This window comes from Orcinus orca, chromosome 10, assembly GCF_937001465.1.
Source record: "Orcinus orca chromosome 10, mOrcOrc1.1, whole genome shotgun sequence".
Lineage (NCBI taxonomy): Eukaryota > Metazoa > Chordata > Mammalia > Artiodactyla > Delphinidae > Orcinus > Orcinus orca.
Window position 1 is genome coordinate 64,526,438 of NC_064568.1, and position 24,237 is coordinate 64,550,674.

A 24,237-nucleotide genomic window follows, 5' to 3' on the forward strand; every position below is an offset into this window, starting at 1 on the left:
AAAATGAATTTTCACATTTCTTTTTGAAGATATGTCCTGCAGTGATCAATTCAGCCCCATGGCATTGGTCAAGTCATGCTCAATTACATCACAGTGCTATGCATCAGACCTTAGTAAAGAAAATAAACTGACAACTCGGAAACTGATTTGACAGATGAGACATTCATTCTGCCACAAGTTCAGCTGGATAAGGAGTGAGGCCAGTGCGTATTTCCTAAAGTTTGCTGAAGGGTTTGAGGTTCTATTTGGAGAAGGAGAGAAAGAAAGGAGAGAGCCTGGAGGAGACGTGAGGAAATGCTTCAATGCTATTTGAATTTTAAGACTCTTAATTCAGAGACAAATCATTCTGTCCCTGGTTCTTTACCCACTGAGCAGAGGAGATTCTGAAATGAGCTGAGCGAAGTATGTACTTAAACAGAATCCACCATAACATCTGGCTGTGATGCTCTTTTGCAGCATCAGTGGCTCCTACTCTATGCTATACAATTATTATAAAAGCCTGACGCCATTTGCCTCATGTTCATATGGAGCTAAACATCAATTTTATGGAAAAGAATAGTCATTTTTGTTCAATAATATATTAAGAATATAACTATAGAACTGTGTTTTTCATTTTTCTAATTAGTGTTTTGGTTTCTACAAGATGCTTTACACGGGTGACACACATTATTGATATTAAGTAGATGTTTGTTCAGGTAGGTTAGTTAATTAAATTAAATTTTAATTAAATAATTAAATTAAAACTAATCAAATAAAAAATTTCAATAACCTATGAGAGGTAAAAACAAAAGCTGGTAGTAGTCACTCTGATTTTTTCCAAAGGTACCTTTCATCCCTCAGTACTTACTATCACTAAAATATATTTCAGAGAGGAAAAAACAAATTCTTCCTAGAGAAATAGATCCAGTCAATCAAATACCATGTCTTATCTAAATAATGATAAAGTATCCAGACGATGAAATAAATTTCCCTTTCTCGTCTCAATGATCAGTGGTTTTAAAAGTTATTCCATAACACATAAAATACAATTTTACTTTAACTTCCAGAAAACAATAGAAAAAGATGTTATTTTTTCTTTGTTGGTAATGCCAACTTAGACACACTAAAATCTTCTGTATTGGGTGACTGGGAAAAGATGTACTAGTAAACTATGAGGCTGACAAAAAAAAATCTAGAACATTTTTACATACATCAATCGATACTGTATAATATAGTAAAGCTACAGGTTTTAAATGCTATAACAGCCTTCTTAATGTTTCAATAATTTCTAAATATTGATAGCTCCACCTAAGATGCGATATTTATCTGTGATAGCTTTGTTAACTTTATTGTTCTCCCTGGGAAATGAACAACAAAACTATTAAAAACATATTTTTTAACTAAGCCAACTAGAAAAATGAACTCTGAATTTCCCTATCTCTGTTTGAAAATAGTATGTTTTATTCAAAACGTTTGCAGTATTTATAATATAATATAACACAGGGAAGCCTCTTGAAGTTATCTCCCAAATTTAAATTCCTGGAAAAATAATCAGGTACAGAACGGTTGCTTTGATTAGATTTGATTTGACATGCTTTGCTTTGATTTGATTTAGGAGCATAGTAGAAGAACTTTCAGGTTATCAAAAATATATAATCTCTGTCAGGACCAATAAACCCAGAGCTACACCTTGCTTTATGAAAGAAACTGCTCCAAATGATTAAGTTCTGGGTAATTTAGCTCTTACAAAATTTACCTGTTTCAGAAACTTGCTAGTTTCCCAAGCTTAATCCAAGGGAGAAAGAACCACTTTGTATATGATATAATAACATTTCATTAATGCTCTACTATACAGTCTGTGTGCTAAAACACTCCTTATTCATCATTTCCTGGACTTCTTACAGCCCTGTGAACTGGGTACCACTGCTACCATCATTTCAGCCAGACTAAGAGCCAAGCACACAGGATGCAGAGCTCATGTCCATCTCGGTATGTGAAATGGGGCCACGCGACTAAACGCACTGCCTACATGTGCCTATTAACAGACTTCAACTGTGATGCTTCTGCTGGCTCCAAAGGACCTCAGCCCATGCCAATTTTGCATACAGTCATAATAATTGTTTTCTTTCTGAGACATTAAGTTCTGTTTTAGCCCTGAATATACTTCTGCTCTCTCCAGCACTTTTCTTTCAATATTTTAGCTTATGTTAGCAGCTCCTAAAGTGTGTTCTATGGAATCTAAATCTTGGGAAGTATTAACAGTCATTATAAACAAACAAAGAAGAAAAGTTTCTCTGATGTCATGAGTTTAGGAAACACTGGGTGGAAAAAAGGTCATTGGAGGAAGAGTTCTTAGTGTCCTCAATATACTAATGAATAGTGTGCCTCTTCGGAAGAAAGATACAATACACCATTTCACAAGTGTATTTGACCACAGGTGGGACACCTTTATTCCAAATCTTGCAGGATTGGTGGTCCATGGCACAAATGTTGAGAAATATTGAAATAAGATTTTAACTGTGTAATCACCTGTTTTGTACCATAAGGAGACAAAAGGCTCAAGTGGCAGAATTTAAAGTTCCTGTAGGGAGCTACATCGGTCCCGTTGTGAATCTATGCAAGCAAATACACAGTCTCAATGGACTGACAGAGAATCGTCTAATCATTCTTAACATATTTAGTGCACAACGATTTGGAACAGAGCTGTCCAATCAAGGCATTGCTTTGAACAATCTCAAGAAAACGCTTTTAGGAAAAAGTTAGGCAAAGATTGATCAGCTGGCATTTTTCACCTGACACTAGACATAATTTTAAAGTGGGTGAAGCGAATCTTCATACAAAACAAGAAGCTGCACGGTCTAGGCAGGACCCTCTTGGCCTTCTTTCTTTCCCTTTTTCTCACTTCCTCTCATCCAGTCTGCTTGTACCCAGAGAAAACAGTAAGTTTTTGTTTCCTTTTGTCTGCCCTCACATAGGACTGCCATCCAGGAAAGGCTCCCAAAATCCTTAAGTTAGTTTTTTCTAACCTCCCATGATCAACATATTTCTATTCCTTATTATTATGAATCACACTCCACAAAAAATCATTTGAATTGAACTAATTCATCCAGATTAAACAGATTTTTTCATATTTATATAATCATGGAACTCTTTGTATAAGACCTGTTGATATTCTTCTAATGTACGTTCAGCAGACACATTATGTGACTAGTGACTGAAGTCAAGCAATGTAGCCAGGGAACCAGCTAGAGGAGAGCTTTCCCAGGAACTGGGAATGACTCATTGCTCATCTTTCCTACCCAGGATAAAGAATTTGGTGAATCTCTGTTCTCATCCAGGTAATGGGCTCAAGGAAAGGGAGATGTTTTAGGCTGGGGATGCAGTGAATTTTCTCAGAAAAATCATTCCCACTGTTGGCAACTGCCTATCCTAAGTGTATATATATATATATATATATATATATATATATATACACCATCCTATGTTGAAAATGGTATTTTAAAAAATTGAGGAAAAGTTGAGGGGGAGGGAGTTATCCAGAAGCATACCCACGCAAAAGAATTCATTTTCACTATTCAGAGGCAATTTGATGTATTGAGGGTATTTTCTATGTAGTCACCAGGCAAAGAATTAATCTATTTTTTAAGCTCTTCCTGTGGCTACCAGTTTAACTTAGTTCATATAGACCCCACATTCTTCATTGAAGTTCTTGTTGTATTTCTGATTTTCTGATATCTTCTGACCAGGTTTTAGGACAACTCCAACACTCAGAAACTTTTTTTTTTTTTTTTGCCGTACGCGGGCCTCTCACTGTTGTGGCCTCTCCCGCTGCGGAGCACAGGCTCCGGATGCGCAGGCTCAGCAGACATGGCTCACGGGCCCAGCCGCTCTGCGGCATGTGGGATCTTCCCGGACCGGGGCACGAACGCGCGTCCCCTGCATCGGCAGGCGGACTCTCAACCACTGCGCCACCAGGGAAACACTCAGAAACTTTTTGAAAGGACCTCAGCCCTCAAGCTACTGTGCCTTAGAAATGGGAAGCTATGTCCTTGTGTGTAACAGAAGTCTTACAGATCAGCCAAATTTTCCTTATTGCTTTCCTGGAATTACTTAGCTACTTTATTACATTAGTTCATAGCACTAGGTAATTTAAATTCTCCCAGAGTACTAATCATCAAGATTTTTCATTTAAATATCACCATAGTCACTTTTATGCAAACAAATCCCTAGGAGCCAATAAATGATTTAGAATTAGATTGCCTTTTTCTATGCTACAGTGAGTGGCAACCTGGGAAAGAAACATACCTCATTTTCTCTATAATATAAAATACTCTAAATTGCAAAAAAATAAAGCTTCAAAAGGAAATGTTAGAAAGAATCAAGAAAAAATGTATATTGACACCCAAATGAGTATTTGGCTAACTGGGACCCCTCACTAAAAGCAAGAGAAAGAGTAATCCTGATAAAGAGGGTGAATTTATTATTTTCCTAAACACTTCTGTCTCTTTTTTTCCAGATAGATAAGGACAAAATTGAAAAAGTAAACAGCCAGAAAAAATAACTCTTTTCCAATTGATCTTATAAGTAAGTCAATAAAAGCTATGAATATGAGCCACACCTCTGAAGATGTTATGTCTTACTGATTGTGGAAAAAATCCAAAAATATATCTAAGCTGATCATTTCATAAAGTTAGTTCTGGCTCCAAGATGAAAAGACTTTTTGCTGTTTTGAACCTGAACTGGCCAAAGCTAACTGATTAAACCGGAAGTCTAGGAACCATTTGGGGGCAGATCTTTTAAAGTCCTGACTCTGCCATTTAAGTAATTCTATGGTGGCTTTTCTCTCCTCTCCATCTCCGTGTGACTTGGCCTCTCTCTGTGTCAATGTTCTTGTCTTTAAAATGTGGAGAATTACAGTACCCACTACATCAAGCTGGGAATTGGATGAGATAATGTATGAAAGTGCTGATAAGAGTGATTGGCACACAACTACTCAATACATGGCAGCTATTATGATCTTTTCTGATACTAGTTATAATTTAGCAGGTCCTGCTACTGGAATTTGAACTGGAATAATTAGTCAGGGGATTACATCTTTTGAAAGCAAAGCACATTGAACATTTAATGAGGAACTTGTGGATTTACAACTCATCCAACAGCATAAATAACAGCTCTGCTTGCTCTGAGATGCTGAGAGCTTCCAGGCAGCCAGGACCTGCCACCTTCATTGCAGAGGGAAGAGCCAGTTCTCCAGCAGCCAGGAAACCCCTCTCTGCCCTGGACATTTTTTTAAATTTAATTTTTAGTTTATATTGGAGTATAGTTAATTTACAGTGCTGTGTTAGTTTCAGGTATACAGCAAAGTGATTCATTTATCCATATACACATATCCATTCTTTTTCAGATTCTTTCCCATATAGGTTATTACAGAATACTGAGTATAGTTCCCTGTGCTATAGAGTAGGTCTTTGTTGATAATCTATTTTGTATATAGTAGTGTGCATATGTTAATCCCAAACTCCTAATTTATTCCTCCCTCCCACCCTTCCCCTTTGGTAACCAAAAGTTTGTTTTTGAAGTAAGTCAGACAGAGAAAGACAAATATCATATGATATCACTTATATGTAGAATCTAAAAAAAAAATGATACAAATGCCTTGGGCATTTGTAGCAGGCCTTGAATACAATCAAAATCTCAACTGAGAGACACCACAAATGGGATGGTAAAACTGCAGCTCTAAGTTAGACATCTGTGATAACTAGACAGGTGGAAGATTCTTTATGCAAGGTACATATTATCAGAAGATAACACCACTTGAAAATGAAAGGGAAAACCAATACAATAGTATTAGAAACATGAGGGTGTTACGAAACATGGCAATTTCATGAAGGAGTTTGCCAGCTCATCAGGGAAATTTGAAGGTGTTCTTTAAATGGAAAATGTGAGGATTTTTGAGGATAAACTTCTGCTAGTCATCATAGCATACCTGTCTGCAGTTACTGGCATGTATTTTATCTTCATTTCATAATGGAGTACCCAAGAGCTGTCAAAACTCTGTTTTGATGAATTCACAAAATAACTAAGTTTACTTAGAAAAAGAAAAATAAGGACAACTAATGACTTGCTTAAGCATTGGGTCACCGACAAGCCAATCATCAGAAACATGAATTTCTCTGCAATGATTAGCAATGTAAATGAACACAATCATTCCTGAAGAGAGGAAACTATATCTAATTAATATTAGTGAAATTTCAAAGTCCACATGAAAATTTGGGGGGATGTAACAACCATTTTGGGGAAAAGTTTTTTTTAATTTATATGACAAAAATTATCTCGGAAAGCACTAAACTCACTATTTTAGTTATTTAAAATTGCTTTATATGCACCTATGAACACACTTATACAAACACACACATACATGAGTCAAACAGAGAGGATACCTACTGCCACTTCATTCATACTCAGAAGCAAGGGGCTGGGTGGCAGGGTGCCAAGGCGATATGTGAAACCCTCCTCCAAAGTCATTCCCCAGAATTGGCTGTAGTTCTGGGCTGTCCATCTGCCTTACAAATGAAAGAGAAAAATAGGTACAGGTTACATGATGTCACTTTTATCATTACATGTTCATTTATATTTCTGAAATTATATAGAAGCAAATCTGACAAAATTGGAACTGTTACTGAAAGCTAGATATTCATTATATTAATGATGCATTATTGATTACTCTAATAGGGAAGCATATCACTCTTCTTAAAGTAGGTCTATATCAATTATTTTAATGTCTCAAATGAGGAACCTAAGGCTGTATTAATATAGACTAAATTTAAGAATATTGAATCTCCACATACAGTAAAGGGATTTTAGTGATAATAAGGCCAATATATGCAGTTTCTTCTAAATGTCATTAAATGTATTTTAGAAAGAAGCTTGAATGTTCAGAAATGTACTTATAGGTTAAATTGGGAAATCTGTTTTATTTATAATTTAGATTTGAAAAGAAGCTGACCATGTAAAAACAAGTATCCATGAAAAATTGAGGATAAAATAGTTATACTTAAAAAGATTACAGCAACACTAATTAATTTTATTGAAATATTTTATTGAAATATTGAAATATTCTATTATATATTAAATGAGTTAATTTGTGGTAAATGCTCAATAATATTAGTCATTATTAATATAATATAAATTCAACTGATGTAAAATTAGATAACAAAAAAGTACCTTTTTTTAGAGACATATTTTGTGCCCTTACATAAAAAAGTAAGCTTTGTTTTCAAAACCTAATGTTGAGATTTCAAGACAACAATTCCTTAAGAGATGATAGGAGATGAAAAATGAGAAAGATGAAAGTAATTTAATTATTGTTTGTTTGAATTAGCTACAACTTAAGGACAATATATTTTCAGTACTTAAGGCAAATCTAAACTCTATCATGTTGTGTTTATTACCAAAATTGTTTACAGTGTGAAAGGCTCTTATGAATGATTGAAGATATGACTCAATTTTCAATAATATGCCTGGTGGGCTTCCCTGGTGGCGCAGTGGTTGAGAGTCCACCTGCCGATGCAGGGGACACGGGTTCGTGCCCCGGTCCGCGAAGATCTCACATGCTGCGGAGCGGCTGGGCCCGTGAGCCATGTCTGCCGAGCCTGCGCGTCCGGAGCCTGTGCTCCGCGACGGGAGAGGCCACAACAGTGAGAGGCCCGCGTACCGCAAAAAAAATAAAATTAAAAAAAAATAATATGCCTGGCAAGTTAATTCTTTTCTTTTACAAGATCTGTTAGTTCATAAAACCTGAAGCAACCTTGAGCCACAATTTTTAAATGTAATCTCCATCATCCAGGGAATTTCAATAAAGAAATTTTTGAATATATTAGACATTGCAGGTTTATTTAAGAGACCACCAGGATCAGCCTTAGGCAAAATCACGCAACAGTAAAATATGTTTTTGGTGTCCTACACTAGTAGTTTTCAAACATTGAGACATTTGGGGGCCATTTAATTAATCATTCAATTTAGTGAATAGGGATCAGTATTTTAAAAGATAAAATAGACTATAAGAGAAACAGTAGGAAATATTAGAGTTTATAGGACAGAGTGAGGGTAAGTAATATTTATATACATTTAAGTATATGTACAAGTGCATGTGTGTGTGTGTGTGTGTGTGTGTGTGTGTACTAGGTCATAAAGTTACATGTATGATTTACTATAATTTATGCTCAAAAAAGCATGAATAGCACCACTGCTCTGCATCATCCGTTTTGACCTAGGCTCATCACTTTGTTTTTTTAATTGAAGTATATTTGATTTACAATGTTGTGTTAATTTCTGCCGTACAGCAAAGTGATTCAGTTATATATACATATATATATATATATATTCTCTTTCATATTCTTTTCCATTATGCTTTATCACAGGATATTGAATATAGTTCCTGTGCTATACAGTAGGACCTTGCTGTTTATCCATCCTATATATACTAGTTTGCATCTGCTAGTCCCAAACTCCCAATCCATCCTTCTCCTACCCCACCTCTCCCTTGGCAACAACCAGTCTGTCCTCTATGTCTGTCATCACTTTCCTTTTAACCCAAGTTAGCATTTACTGAACATTCTTAATTTATCTATCACATTCTTCAGTAAACACTGGGAACATAGAAATAAATTTCTCTACCTTCAGAAAGCTCATACTCTAAAAAAGCCTACAAAGAGGGAAATGACTTCAGTATGTATAATTTCTTAGCGGTAGGTCAAAATCTGATCAGAGTAGAGGACTGAAACATAACTCTTCCTGAAGGAGTTAGAAGAATTTGTTATAGAAAGTGACTTTCTAGTGCTCAGCCTGGAAGGATGAGAATGAATTAGACAGCCAGATGTGAGAGAAGAGATAATTTATTCTAAATAAAGGCAACTCTGGAGCAAAGCAGGTTTGAAATTTGGAATAACATTTAGGGAATAGCAGATAAGTAGAACACTTAAACTCTGAGAGCGAGCAGAGAGACAGGGGTTGGAAAGAGTGTAAAAGATGAGGGAGTGAAGCATTTGGGACAGATTGTTATTTATGCTGAGAAGTAAAATTATATTCTAAAGCAATGGAGTGTCATTGAAGACTTTTTAAGAACCTGAGTGGCAGAATCAAAGCTTTGTTTTAGAAGGATAACCATGAAAGTATAAAGGATTGGTTGGAATTTGGTCAGACTGGAAACAGAGAGTAAAGTCAGGTCATTTCAAACTAGGCTTGATAAAGAAATGCACTAGAATATAGCATAAGAATAAAGGAAATACATTTCTAAAGTAAACTTTGTGAGAATTACAAGAGTGTAGTGACTGAGAGTGAAGAGGAAAGAAGCCTCAAACTAACTTCAGATTTTCTGGCTTAGTTGACATGGTAGTGGGGGATGCCAGTAACCAAGGACAAGTCAAAAGGTTAATCCTTTTGGTTTGGAGTATTTTTGACTTTGAGAAATCAGTAAGAAATCAAAGTCAACTTATTCAATAGATAGTCTATAGACTTTGAGTTCATAAGAAAATCAGGGTTAGAGATAGGATGGATTAAAAATGGGTACAAATTCTTCTTTGTAGCTCTTTCCATCAAGAGATGGAGTCCATTTTTCCAACCGTTGAATGTGAGCTGGCCTGGTAACTTGCTTTGCCTAGTAGAAAGCAGTGAAATTGACAATGTGCAAATTTCAAGCTTTGGCCTCACCTGAGGCCATTTCCACCCTCCACTCATGTCCTGCTTGAACACTGTCATTATGTGAAGAAACCAAGGCTGTCCTGCTGAAGGCACATGGGCCCCCCAACAACCAGCACCAACCACCAGAAATGGGCAGGGGGCCACCTGGACAATGCAGCCCCAGCTGAGGCCCTAGATGTCTGTGGACACATGAGTAACCCCAGGAGAGACCAGGAAAAGAGCTTCAGCTAAGTCCATCCCAAATTGCCGGTATGAACAAATAAAAAGCTTGTGCTTTCAGGACGCTAAATTCTGAAGTGGTTTGTTTCACAGCATCTGATAAACTGAGACTGTTCTCTCTCTCCCTTTGTTCCACTAACTTGCTGATTATTATTTGTGCTACTAATTTGCCACTTATAACTGCCCTATCACTAGAAATCCTTTTACAAAGTTATGATATGTGGATTCCTCAGCTAGATTGTAAATTCCTCTAAGAAATTACTTATTTGTATCCTCAGCAGTGCCAAAAGGGAAACACATGTTTTGTCAATATTAATTGCATTACAACATAATACAGGGAATAAATAAGCACTGAAGTGGGCTATGCAGAATGAATAAAGATTTGGATCTAAATACTACCAAGATGCCAGAAATAAATGTTTTAAAGCAAAGGCTGTATATATTTGTATGTAGGCTCTTAAAATAGGCATTGAATGCTATAATATGACTCTATTTTCATACATGAAAACAACTTGAACATCAGGAACAGTAAATATCTGAGAATTAGAACTTTCTTTTTTTTTTTTTTTTTTTTTGCGTTACGCGGGCCTCTTACTGTTGTGGCCTCTCCCGCTGCGGAGCACAGGCTCCGGACGCGCAGGCTCAGTGGCCATGGCTCATGGGCCCAGCCGCTCAGCGGCATGTGGGATCCTCCCAGACCGGGTCACGAACCCATGTCCCCTGCATCGGCAGGCAGACTCTCAACCACTGCGCCACCAGGGAAGCCCTAGAACTTTCTTTTAAATTCAAGGACTTTCTACACTCCCTCCTGTTGTTCCCTGGTAAATAATTTTAGTTTTACTCCTTTTCTTCATACTTTGTCTCTTTTACTTAACTTTTTTCTTTGATCTGAGTATATTTTCTTTTGCTGCAATTTTACTTCACCTTTTTTTTTTCAAGTCATCTATGTTTGCTACTAAAAGGCAAATCCTGTGCCTCTTAAATTGACCTAGAGTACTCTCAGAATAAACAAATGATGGAAAGAAAATTCTTCCTTCCAAGGAAGGCAGCATTCCCAACAGATCTGTACTCTTATATGACTTTCTTTCCACATTGCTTTAGACTGTGGTTTCTCCTGGGTTTTGTTACAGTGGAAAGCTTGCCTGCTTATCTTGGCTTCTTGGAAGTGTGTGCTTGTTAGCTCAAGCATTTGAATCCTTTTAGGAACCTGATTCAGATAATCTCTCATGATGACACATACTCTCATGTCCTTTTAATGATTTAAATATCACTTAGCCATAGAAAATAATTGTTTTTCCCTAGAAATACTTAAAATGTCATCATATTATCACCTAAAATATTGTCAAAACACATACACACACACAGAGGAGTTGAGAATGGTTTAAGAATATTAATATCAACAAATGTGACTTCCAAGTGTCTTTTGTGTCTTCCAAGAAAATACTCTGGGTGCATCGAAAATTAGTGTCCCCACTGTCCTGGGAAACATATGTCTTAGGTGTAGCAAGAAGTGATTTTTTCTATGTTTTAAAAATGCATTTCAGGATGACTTCACTTTTATAGTTGCTTGACAATAGGTCTTCTCACGTGAAATCTTTTCCTGAAGGTAGAAAATGTTTTCGAGGGTGTATAGAAATTTGATCAATGACAGTGGAGAAACCCTGAAGCAGAAAACAGCTGGCCCATCCCTTCCCCCTTCAGTTCAGTAAAGAAAGCCAGTGTCAGCACTTACACCTAATTCCCTCTATGTAAGTGGAAAAGTGACTTAATTTATTAATCTATCAGAGCGCATCAAACAGTTACTTCCTTTAAGTGTCAATCAGTTCAAGCTTCTGCTTATTAGCAAAGTAAAATGGCTCAACCAGTCTTTTTACTCAACCGTGAGTGAAATTGGCTAGATATCAGTCATGTCGATGACGCTGTCTAGATGTACTGGTCGCTTGGGGGATCATCGAGATAAAATACTGCTTTCTGAAGGTCGGAGTCTACCCAGGTTAGATGAGCATATGATTGGCTGGGTCAGGGCAGCACCGGAAGGAAAGATGATGAACATGAATGAACCTGTTTGCCTACTTCCTGATTTTGCCTGAATACTTATTTAAACTAAAGCTCCCCCTACTAGCCTCACTCACACCTTGACACTGCTCCTTCCTAAACAATTTAAGACCATGCTCTATATTTCCTCTTTGTGCATTTTAATTTTTAATCATTTAATGTTCCCCTCTGTTCATTCCAATTTCACATGCCTTTCTACCACCCTCCCCATTTCTCACCCACTCTTTTTTTTGTTTTTGAAAGAATGATAATTTTTAGAAGGAAATGATAGGAAATACATTGTTTGAAACCTGAGGGGCAATGAGGGGGGGAGGCGCCAAAAAACCTAGAAAGCAAGATTTCTCTCACCCATAGTCTCCTTTATTGACATGTTCAATTAATCCTGGTTGAACAAGGCATACATGCTGGGAACATTTCCATTGCTGTCCTGAGCAGGTGCTGTAAAGATACAAAAGTTATGAAAGTGGTCTGGTCTTTAGGGAGTATACTTATAAAATTAGTAACCAGAGTTGCACCTTGTTAAGGCATAAAAGATATTTTTGACTAATGTTAACCATATGACTATTTAATTCTTGGCAAAAATAAATCACAACACGTGCATTAGCTACCACTCAATATCTTCCACTTCAGGCAATTAATAAATGAAATGATCACTGAGTCATTGGAGTTTGAAAACATAAGACAATGGAGACAGTAGATTCGACACATTTGTAATTGTAAATTTTTTGCAGGATAATCAATTTCAAGGCAGCTTTGTTTTATATAGTTACTGTGTTCAAGAACACATGATTTTCCTGTAGTATATCAGAATGTTTAAAATTAAGAGGTTTGTGAAAGCAGGCCACTGTCACAAACACCAAACTCAAACGTTAAAAGAAATATTCATGATTAGCTTTTAAACATTTATTAAAATTAAATATGCTTATAAAAACTATGGGTATGTGATATCTTATGACTTATGATTCTATCTGTATTTAAATATATGCTTTGTTTCACAAATGGTCCTTTGAAGAAAACATACACAGACAGTAGAATGCACTTCTGTGCCACTTAAATTCATTACCAGGAATTGCAGTTTTCTTTAATTACTGATCCTTCTTCATAACGTTGACCATCTCTGTGGCAACCTGTCAACATACCATGTAAACAAATCAAAATTCTAAATTGAGTAATAAGTAAATTAAAATTGTATTTAGTTTTTTCAAATATGCAAAAAAATTTGGTGCCCATCTGAAGGAAATCCACATAGGGTTTGTGTCAAGGTTTGTATATCGAATTCTTATGGGCTTGTTCCATAAGCTTCTATCTTTACATTGTGTTTGTTCCAACTGAGAGGATTTGTAAAGCATAAAAACTAGATTACTGAGGTATTGATCACTAAATGCACTCAAAAAAAATAATGTATTCAAGTAAGTAAGCAGTAAAACAGTGTTTGAATTAATTTATGGCATTTCTTATCTTAAAAATCTAATCAACTCTCATATGTAAATATGATTAATTACATATGCTTAGAGGAAGGAGCTCAAAGTGTTGGACCAAAATATAAAGCTATTTCAGTGAATTCACCTTACAAAGATAAACTCTATTTTTTTTTTTAAACTCTATTTTTTCTTCAAAATTTAGATCAGGAGAAAAATTTATACGGTTCCAGTCCTTTGTGTTCCAAGTCCAAATGTTTCTCAACCATTAACCAAAACTCGTTGCTATTTTACCAGACTCTATAAACTACTCCAAAGAGATGAATGGTGAATTATCATTATATGAAAACCAATCAGTAAAATATGGTGAAAATAATACCCTGGCTACAAATTAAATCCCTTTTGAAAATATAACTTACACAAATTTAAATGCATGCTGAACTAGCAAAGGTAGCAAAATTCACTCCTTTGTCATGTGAAAACTTTTTTGATGGAGACATGTCACTGATAGATCACAACAATGGCCCCTAGTTAAATAAAATGAATTCTAACTTTTTATTCATACAATCATAGGAGGAAGTCTACATGTTTAGAAAGCATTCCAAGGGACCTGGCTTAACCACCAGCCACAATGTCACAAAAGTCACTTACAAATTAGCTATCCTCCGATTTTTCCAAAAATTGTTTCACAGGAAATATTTTACAAGTGCCCCTCTTCAACATGCACTGTGTTCTCACAGTTCAATCTTGTGCTTAATGAATCTAAAACTCTCCTTGTATTTGCATCTATCCACCTCTTTTCTATGGATTTTTGACATTCCACTCTCACAAGAAGAGAGAAGGAAACCACCTCTCTCCTGAACCACAGGGGAGGGGAAAGATTTAACTTTAAATCAAGTTCAGAGTTTTAATTACTACCCAGGATTAAACACTTTTTGTAAATGAATTTCTATGTTTGTAACTTACAAAGACCCTGGAATTTTTACTACCTAAGAAAGCAACAGAAAATTCATGCAACAATTCAAGTTTTATTCAAAGTCAAGGGAAGTACTTCCTTGACTAGTTCTAAAGGAGATGAGGGGTAAAATCAAAGCTGATTTTTAAAAATTTATACTGAAGTATAGTTGATTTACAATGTTGGGTTAATTTCTGCTGTACAACAAAGTGATTCAGTTATACATATATATGTTCTCAAACCTGGTTTTTAATCAAAACCGATGAATGTTGCTTGTCCAGCATACCAGTTATATAGATAAAGGGACGAGAAATCACAAAGGTCCTAAGGAAAAAAAAGATGTCCCTTCTCTAACCTGTACCCCAGCTATTAATTTTGAAGTAAAGAGAATGTTATCACCGTACCCACCCAAGATCATTAGTACTATGTCTAGTGTTGGCAAAAGTTCCATTTCTTGGTCTTCCCTCCTTAATATCAAGTCAGAGTTGACTATAAGAAACAATGTTTGCTGTAATCTCACTTGAGAGTTGGCCTCTTGAACAAACACCATAATCTGTTCACTTGAGTCTGGCCAAGGTGCTAACAAAGTGAAGCATCAACTTCTACACAATGCAGAAACGCAGTCCACTCCCTTCCTCTACTCTTCCCCACTCCAGTGTATCCCTCATCCCCTGAACAGCATTTAGTGAAATCTTTTAAAATCTACATTGTTTCACCCTTTGCTTAAAATCCTCAAGTTATTCCCCATCAAATTTAAAATAAAACCAAACTTCTTACAATGACCTATAAGACCTTATCCAAAATCTCTCTTCCATAATCTTTGTCCTCGTCACTCCTGTTGTGCTGGCTAAAGGGTTTCCATGATACTGATGAGGATGGAGAGAAGTGGATGAACATAATTTGGAGGCAAAGCAAATGGGACTAGCTCTTGGATTGAGTTTGGAGAATGAGGAAAAAGAGGAATCAAGGGTGTCTCACTAGGATTTTGGCCTGAACCATAGAGAGGCTGTGAAGCTAATATTGAAATAAGGAACGGGCTTACGGCAAGAAATCAAGAGTTCTGTTTTGCATATTTTAGATTTAGATTAAGTCTAGGTTAGCCATCCTAATGGAGAATATCAAGTAGAGTAGTAATGGAAATTCGGAGTTAAGTCATGATTGGAGCATGAATTTGAGAGCCAGCAACATACATATCTTTAAAGCCTTGAGACTACATAAGAGGCTGCTTGAGAGAGGGTTTGTAGGTAAGAGAAAGACGTCCAGGACTGAGCTCAAACTCTGTAGCTAACAGACATTCAGAAGAGGAAACAGGGAAGGAGTGACCTATGAGAAAGAAGGGAATTCAGGTCAGGGTAGAGTCTTGAAAAGTAAGAGAAGAAAGTATTCCAAACAAGCAAAAGTTGTCACCTACACAGAGTACCACTGAGGGATCAAGAAAAGAACAGACATCTTAATATTGCATTTGGAAACATGGAAGTCTTCAATAACCCTGCGAAGACAGAGCTCGGTAAAGTAGCAGGAAACAAGGTCTTGTAAGAATGAGCTGATGAGAGACTTGGAGTCAGGAAGTGAAATGTTTCCTTCAGACATTTTTGCCATTAAAGGAAAGAAGGAAATGGGATAATAGTTGGTTAGGGACATGGAGTTGAGGGAGGGTTTTTTCAAAGTTGGGAGTTACAACTACCTACTAACCTCCTGCAAGAGAATATCTTGTAAATGATGTTTGCTCACTTTCTTAGTTATTTCCTTGGGGAAAGTCCCTAGAAGTGGAAATTCTGGGTCCAAATTGATGTTTGGACATCTTTAAGGCATTTAATTCATATCGTCTTTTTTTTTTTCTTTTCAGAATGATTTTACCAATTTATATTCACCAGCAGTTGAATGAATGAGTTATTTTGTGTCACCCTAATGCATAGACTGTAACTTTGGTTCCCATGTTAGGTACCACCTCATCATGGAAACAGAGTCAGGGTTAGAAATTAACCTTTGATGCTGTCTAGCACCATCTCCCAAGCAATGCCTGAATCCTCTTTTGGATTCTACTAGTTTTTAATGAAAAATATTTCTTTTAAAATGCTAATTTAAGAACATGATTGACGTTTAAAGGTAGCAGAAAAATTGGGGGAGTTAAAAAAAAACATTTTTTAAATCAATAGTTTTGTAAAATGATTGCTCCAGGAGAGAAAGGGAGAAACGATGCTTTAGGAGAGAAAGAGGGAGAGGAGAGAGGAGAGAAGAGGAGAGAGAGGGAGGGAGGGAGGGACAATTGTAAGGGTGGAGATTTTGAAAAGATAAGAGACAGTGGGAATAAAGACACAGACCTACTAGAGAATGGACTTGAGGATATGGGGAGGGGGAAGGGTAAGCTGTGACAAAGTGAGAGAGTGACATGGACATATATACAGTACCAAACATAAAATAGATAGCTAGTGGGAAGCAGCCGCATAGCACAGGGAGATCAGCTCAATGCTTTGTGACCACCTGGATGGGTGGGATAGGGAGGGTGGGAAGGAGGGAGACGCAAGAGGGAAGAGATATGAGAACATATGTATATGTATAACTGATTCACTTTGTTATAAAGCAGAAACTAATACACCATTGTAAAGCAATTATACTCCAATAAATATGTTAAAAAAAAAAAAAAAGAGTGAGGAAGGAGACATGAGCCAAGAAATTCAGACAGCCTCTAGAAACTGGAAAAGGCAAGGAGAGGGATTCTCCCCTAGACCCTCCAGAAGGAATGCAGCCCTGCTGACAGCTTGACTTTCTTCCAGTGAGACCCATTTCAAACTCTGGCTTCCAGAACTGTAAAATAATTATTTTGTGTTGTGATAATTTGTCATAGCAGTAGGAAACTAATACAGTGCCCATACATCATTTGAATAAATGATATATTCACACACACACACACACACACACACACAAAGAGACAGTGGGATTTAGAGCTCAAGAGGAGGAATCTACTCCATGGAAACAGTAACCAATATGGGGGTACTTTGAAAATTTTGATGATGGAGAGATGAGAAAATTCCTGGTGGCTTTATTTCCTCAAGGAAAAATGTATAAAGCACTTCAGAGTGAGTTAATCAAACTGATTACACCTTGACATGATAGATAGATGATAGATAGATAGATAGATAGATAGATAGATAGATGAAATTGTTGAAATTAAAGGAGTTTTGAAACTTTAACAGCCATTAATACAAAAATGAGGCAAATCAGATATTTGGAAAGTGAAATCCATCTCTTGATTTGAGAAAAGATGACAATATGATGTAACTTATTTTAAAATAACTTCATCATAAAGTGTTCTAATAAATGTGCTGGTCTCAATGTCACTTCAGGAAAGGCAGTTGCCTGCTCTAATCAGGAGTCCGCATTGCAGGGGCGGTCAGTAGCACTGATCCTGAAAGGTCAGACTCCAGGTAAGCTGCTACAAGGGATTCCATTATCCATCTTTTAATGAACACTAGAGTAGCAGTATAATGAGTATCAGAAATGGGCTTTCACTGGCAAAATTAGTGGCTTGTTAATCAGCATAATGGATATAAGTAATCAGCTCTTATCGGTTAAATTAACAGCAATAAATTGATGTAGATTAGCTAAAACACTTAAAAATCACATCCCACTCTCATACTCCACAGTTTTTATGTATCTCTTAAGGTCAAAAGCCTTCACTCTTAGACCTGGTGCCCTAGGATTGATCTTTACAAGGTCCTGTGTCCAGCCACTGGGTAGGAGGATTTATCATAACCTGACACCCTCTGTAATATTATCACATGGGAAAATTCCAGTAAATTTTTCAAGCAAGGTAGATGTGGGAACATCTAACAGGATGGGGACCTGAGACTTCATGGAGCTTACAGAGGTTTATGGATTAGTGTATATCTCCTTACCAGTATATAGTTTTGTAACAGTATGCACGGCAGAATTTGGACTGTGATTTATCTTCATTGTAATGTGGTTAAGGAGGTCATGAAGGGATAAATAATCCTCATTCAATTCAAATGTGTCAGTGGTTTACATCCATTTTTTACCAATGTGAACATAAGAGTTGTGTGTAATCAAATTAGGTTAGGTCTGTTCACAGCACATGGTCCACTAGACTCTTTTCTTAAGATCTGCTACACCAAGAGATTTTGTCTGGAAAAACCACTCTGGTACTGTTTCAAATTCTATCACTTGTTTTCTGTATCTGACATTTGAAATCCTCCAATGACTGGAAGTAACCAGCAGAGATGGGACAAAATCCAGAAGGAAGATGTTTGCTCATATGTCCAAACCAATTTACACAAAAGGTACATATCTATTTAATTATTTTCTGACACATTTATATTTTTAAACCTTAAGATAATATACATAGTTTAAGTCCCAGGTTGAAAAAGAAATGCAGTATAAGAGACTAGACAATAACATGTAACTAGATACTTGAAAAATATTTAATAAATTAGTGAATGAACTAGACAATACCATGTAAGTAGATAACTGAAAAATATTTAATAAATCAGTGAATAACTGAAAAATATTTAACAAATCAGTGATGCTTTACTAGCATCTCAGAGGAAAGTCTCTTTATATGGCAAAAAAATAGTATAAATAGTATATCATTTTCTATTTATTTTAGTTAATTTTGTACAATTTTTAAATATTGTGTAGTGCTATTTTCTTTTAACCAGCTACTTTCATAAGGAAGATAAAACAAAAGAAAAAAATCACCTTCATGAGTGCAAATATAGTTTACTGTGAACATTTGCTACTAAATAAACTGATGAATTGCTTCCCTCCATCATGAATGGAATAAAAACTATGCTGGGAACATAAGTTCTACCTAAAACATGACCCTAAATTAAAGTCTTAGCAAAATCCTAGCTTTCAAGCAAAAATGGACATTGAAGAAGCAGCAATTTCTTTTCCAAATGGGTTACATGATTCAAATAAGAAAAGCTCAAATATGTTTTATCACATCAGAAGCACCACAGCTGATCCATAATACTTATCCTCAACTTCCAGGAAGCTGACCCTATTCGTATTTAACATCTCTCAATGAGTTCTCATAACAGGATAAAATCCTAAACTCTTGATGTGGCCTATAAATCCTGGCAAAATCTGACTTCTACTCACCTCTCAAACCTCATCTTATGTCACCCCCAACCCTCCACTGATCATGACTCTCTGGAAGTGGTGGCCTCCATCCAATTCCTAGGCAGCACCAAGCTCCTGGCTCCCAGATCCCTTTCTGCTGGCCCTTCCTCAGGTCACCTCACTCCTCACTCCTCAAGTCTCCCACCCAAGCTAATGTTATGCATTATTTTACATGTTAATGTTATATTCTGATGTACTTTCTCACCGCACCCTAAGCGTTTCCTTCAAAGAATTTAACACAATTTGCAATTGTACAGTGAATTTGTTAAATATCTTATAACCCCCACATATAACTTGACTGTCACTTCCATGAGGATAATGTCTTGTCTTTTTTCTTCCCCATGGTTGCCCCCAGCAAAAGCACAATGACTGGCCTGGTGGAGGTAAGTCAATGAATATTTTTTTGATGAATGGCTAGGTCTGCCATTTCTAAGAGACTATCTGCCACTTTTTAGGGTGAAATAAATGTTTGCTGAACTGTTTACTGGTAAAGACAAAGGCCTGGCATTATTTTTTTTTTATTGAAATTAGTTGATTTACAATGTTGTGTTAATTTCTGCTGTACAGCAAAGTGATTCAGTTATACATATATATATTCTTTTTCATATTCTTTTCCATATGGTTTATCACAGAACATTGAATATAATTCCCTGTACTATACAGTAGGACCTTGTTTATCCATCCTATACTTAAAAGCTTATAATACATGTGTGTTTTAAGGAGTACATCCTCAATTTTACAAACAAGATGACATTACTGAGAATGAAGGCAACAGTCAGCATCTGGATCTTGCTAGAAGGATACCAAATCCTAGCTTATCCTACATTTTCTTCTAATTGTAATCTCCACTCACCACCATCCACTTAAAGTCATGTGACATAGCTCCGAGGAAACCTGCACTTCTGCCTGTATAAGTGGAGCAATAGAATTTTATTTTGTGTTTTTGGCAAATTTTGGATATATCGATTGCTCAGATTCTATAGCCATTTTACTATAATTAGACCAATACAGGAAATACCACCATTCTCCTTATGAATTATTTGTATTTATTTGCTCAGTCTTAGACTTTTAAAACTACCTTATATGGAGCACTCTTTTGTTTTTAATAGTTTAAAACCCCAGATTGGCAAAATGAAACAAAACAAAAACACACATCGTGACTCTATTTGGTATTACTTAGGCAGAGAGGGTGGCCAACTTTATTTTGCCTTTGCACTGGTTTAAATGACATTGCTATAACATAGGTTCTAATGCTACGAGGTCCAATAGTCTCATGAAATAGTAAGTAAATCTGCAGAGGATCAGGCTTGTGAACTTGAGATTCTCTAAGAGGTTACACTCAAAAAAGTGTGAGCGATATTTTTCTTGTCAATACATATTACAAAAAAAAGAAATAAAGAATTTTAAGTAACTTTTATATAAGTTGAGTGAGTATTCAGGACAGAATCTAGACCAGCCTTCGTGGCTGTCACAGCAGAACTTTCCTGAAGGCTCTAGTCTGATGCGTGTAACCGGCATCTAAACCAAAGCACGTTAACAATCCTAAGAAATTTATTCTGGTGATCGAAATATTCATTTTTCATTTCAACTTAAAAAAGGAAGGGAGGTAGGAAGGGAGGGAGGGAGGGAGGGAGGAAAGAGAAAGAGAAAGAAAAAGAAAGTTGGACAGATCTTGTTATGAACTAGAATAATGCTTGAACACATTCCCAAAGCCTACCTTCAGGCTTTGTGTGAGGAGGCCATCCCTTCTTTTCACGGCAAAATGACTTGTAATCAGGACAGCAATCAGAATTCTCCCTTTCACAGAATTTATCACAGTAACACAGTGCATTTCTCTCATAGAACTGAGTCACACAGGCATCATCTCTGTCTTCACAACAACCAAAACTTCTACAGTATTGCCCTTTGAAAATGGCTCTTTTGAATCGAGTACCTTCCAAAATGGTGTGATTCCTAGTGAAATTAGCTCCTCGGTCCACTTCTCTTTGAGATAAATACTGTCTCTCCATCCAAATTTCTGTGGTGAGATAAGAAAGGATTAAAATCTTATATCCAGTCCACATTCTCCAGAGGTCAGGTGTGGCTGCCACTTGCTATTATATTCAATACCCTTGGCCTTGGGGCTTCTCCTTAGAGCCTGAATTCTAATCATCAAGACAACTCAGTCTGAATCCTGAAACTGATCCTTTACTTGAACTGAGTGTATTTCTTGTAGTTAAACATTAATCAAGAATTTCAATGTTTGCTCAAGATAAGGTAAGTGTTAGAAATAGACCATTGTCATTCCTCCAACGTTTAAATTTTATATTTAATATAATGAGAAAAAAATGTCCATCGCCATGAAAATAAATACCTAAAAATCTTAGGTATAGATGATATATTGAATATTGCTTGCTTCCAAAATAATCTAGATTCTTAAATCAAAAACCTCTCTGGAATACACATGGCCCAAATTATGGCTGTAATAACTACTGGCAAAGTGTAGGGAATTCAAAAGTCAAAAACAATTTTTCATCACCTACTTGCACTGCAACTAAACTCCAATCTCTCCTGAGGTTGTCTGCTAGGATCTGTCATAACAATAACACATGCCCAGTCACACACTGGCTTGATTTTTCCATGTGTACCCCAGTCACCTACCAGAAGCATTTTGATTTCAAGGCTTAGTGGAGCCTAATTCAGCTAGAAATTCCCTGATGGTGACCTTAGTTTTCTCTACCTGAATCTCTACTTGACATCAATGCAGGAATCTGCAGTATCTGAAAAGCAGCTTATAGTCAAGAAAAGTCAATCCTGTGTGCTAAAGAGCTTGGGCGGGGGGTGCGGGTAGGGGGCAGTTGTGAAGGAAACTCAAATGTCAAGATGTCTTTCGTGTTTCTGTAAAGCTGTGCAGTTTGCTATACCGTATTTATTCATTAACTATAATAACTCCCTTTGGGTTGTGGATAAATAACCAGCAGACGATGATTCAGCAAGAGTGGCCAGGTTGCCTAGAGGAAAGGACTTCTCTTGATGATCAGAAAACCTGGACTCTTGTCCCTGAGCTTACTGCTGAATTGGCTTTATGATCTTGGGCTCACAATTTTCTTCTCTGGTCCTCAGTTATTTTCCTATAAAATGAGTGCCTTCCTCTCCAAGGTTAATCCATATTGCCAACCATTCGAACTTGTTCCCCGACTTTGCTCTGTAAATTATCTGACTCACACTTCTATTTTCATTGTTTCCCTTTCTTCTGGCACCTTCCTCTCAGGCTATAAACCAGTGCAAGTCTCTTTATCTTTTGTCATTTTACTTTTACATCATCATGGTGTCAATTTCCATAATCCCACTGTCTCTCCAATCCCAAAACTGCTGGCTCCACTTCCTTGCCACCAGCTGAGTCACTAAACTACTGCAAAATACTCTCTCCAGTCCCACCGACCATCGCTAACGTCGATTCCCATTGACCTGTGTCCATCTTTATCACACCTGAACCCTTTGCAGCATTTAACCCTGTGTAGTGAACTAGTCAAGAACAGGAGCCAAAGAGTTAGACTAATGAAGTTCAAATCCTAGTTTCACCACTGACCAGCAGCACGTCTTTGAGAAAGTGGCTTAGTCTCTCTATACTTTAATTTCATCATCTGCAACATTTAGATAACAATATTTATTATCATATCAGGTAGGTGGGAAACTTAAATGAGATAATACATAAAGTACTTAGCACATCATTCATGCTCAATAAATGTCAGTTATCATTCAAAAGTACAATCTCCAACTAAAAACTCTTTCCTCCTTTAAATCCGATGCTTTCATGCTCTCCTGCTTCACGTCACATTTTTCATAAAGCTCCCAATTTATCTGCTTACTCTTGGACTCACTCCCTTCTCTTCTCTGTGGTCATTTAAAGTGTTCTCATCAATATCCTCAATCCTTTCCCTCCCTGGTCCTCATGTATCATCTTTCCTCAAAACATCCAGCATTGAATCAACCTAAAAGCCATAGGTTACAAGACTCTGTATGAGGTGGACCTCCAAACCTGGTATCTCTCTGGCCTCAATTTAAACCATTTTACCCCTCAACCTTATTGGTCTGGTCATCACAATAACCTTGCCCTTCCTCACCATGCCAGGCACACTCCTATCTTAGGACCCTTGCACTTGCTGTTCCTTCTGCCTGAACCATGCTTCCCTGATATACACATGGCTCAATCTCTCATCTCTTTCAAGCCCTTTTTCAAATGACACCTTCTCAGAGAGACCTTGCCTACATTTCCTACTTAAAATGACACCACATCTCCAGTCCCAGCTCACTCTATCCCCATTCTCTGTGCCTATTACTGATATATTAACATTATATTCATCAATCTTATTTATTTTCTGTATTTCCTCTCCAGAAAGCTCTACAAAATCATAGAATTGTGTCTATGTATAATTTGTCTGTTGACCATTTTATCTTCATCACTTAGTTCCTGACACATATTAGGCACTCAAAAAGCATTTATTCAATAAATATATGAATCCTACAATTTGCATTTTCTACCCCTGTACTATGTCTACTGTTGGAGATGATCCAACAGCTTGTAGAATTGCTACCACAACAAATTTTTTCACTTTGGTCTCAGCTAAGCTCTTAAGTGCTTCTCATATTTCTTTAACTTGTTCCCTTTGGAGCCATTACAAACCTTGATTTCCTAACTTCCTAGAGAACGTCACTTTTAGGGAAGACATTCTCTCAGAGGTTACCAAGAAAACAAAGACAACAAATGTTAATCCCATGCCCTCCTGTCAT

At 36.7% G+C, this 24,237-nt stretch overlaps 1 protein-coding gene across 1 annotated transcript in view; it reads right to left on the bottom strand.

The window, feature by feature from the left end:
- The window catches only part of TINAG (tubulointerstitial nephritis antigen), a 98,772-nt gene extending 77,142 nt beyond the window's left edge, over nt 1-21,630 (bottom strand). Inside the window, exons 1-4 of the mRNA XM_004267771.1 lie at nt 21,185-21,630; nt 13,016-13,079; nt 12,301-12,390; nt 6,424-6,538 (exon numbers count right to left, since the gene is read on the bottom strand). Of these exons, the coding sequence (XP_004267819.1) occupies nt 6,424-6,538; nt 12,301-12,390; nt 13,016-13,079; nt 21,185-21,530 (615 nt within the window). The 5' untranslated portion in view covers nt 21,531-21,630. The remainder of the gene's footprint in view (nt 1-6,423; nt 6,539-12,300; nt 12,391-13,015; nt 13,080-21,184) is intronic.
- Between the last annotated feature and the right edge of the window lie 2,607 nt (nt 21,631-24,237).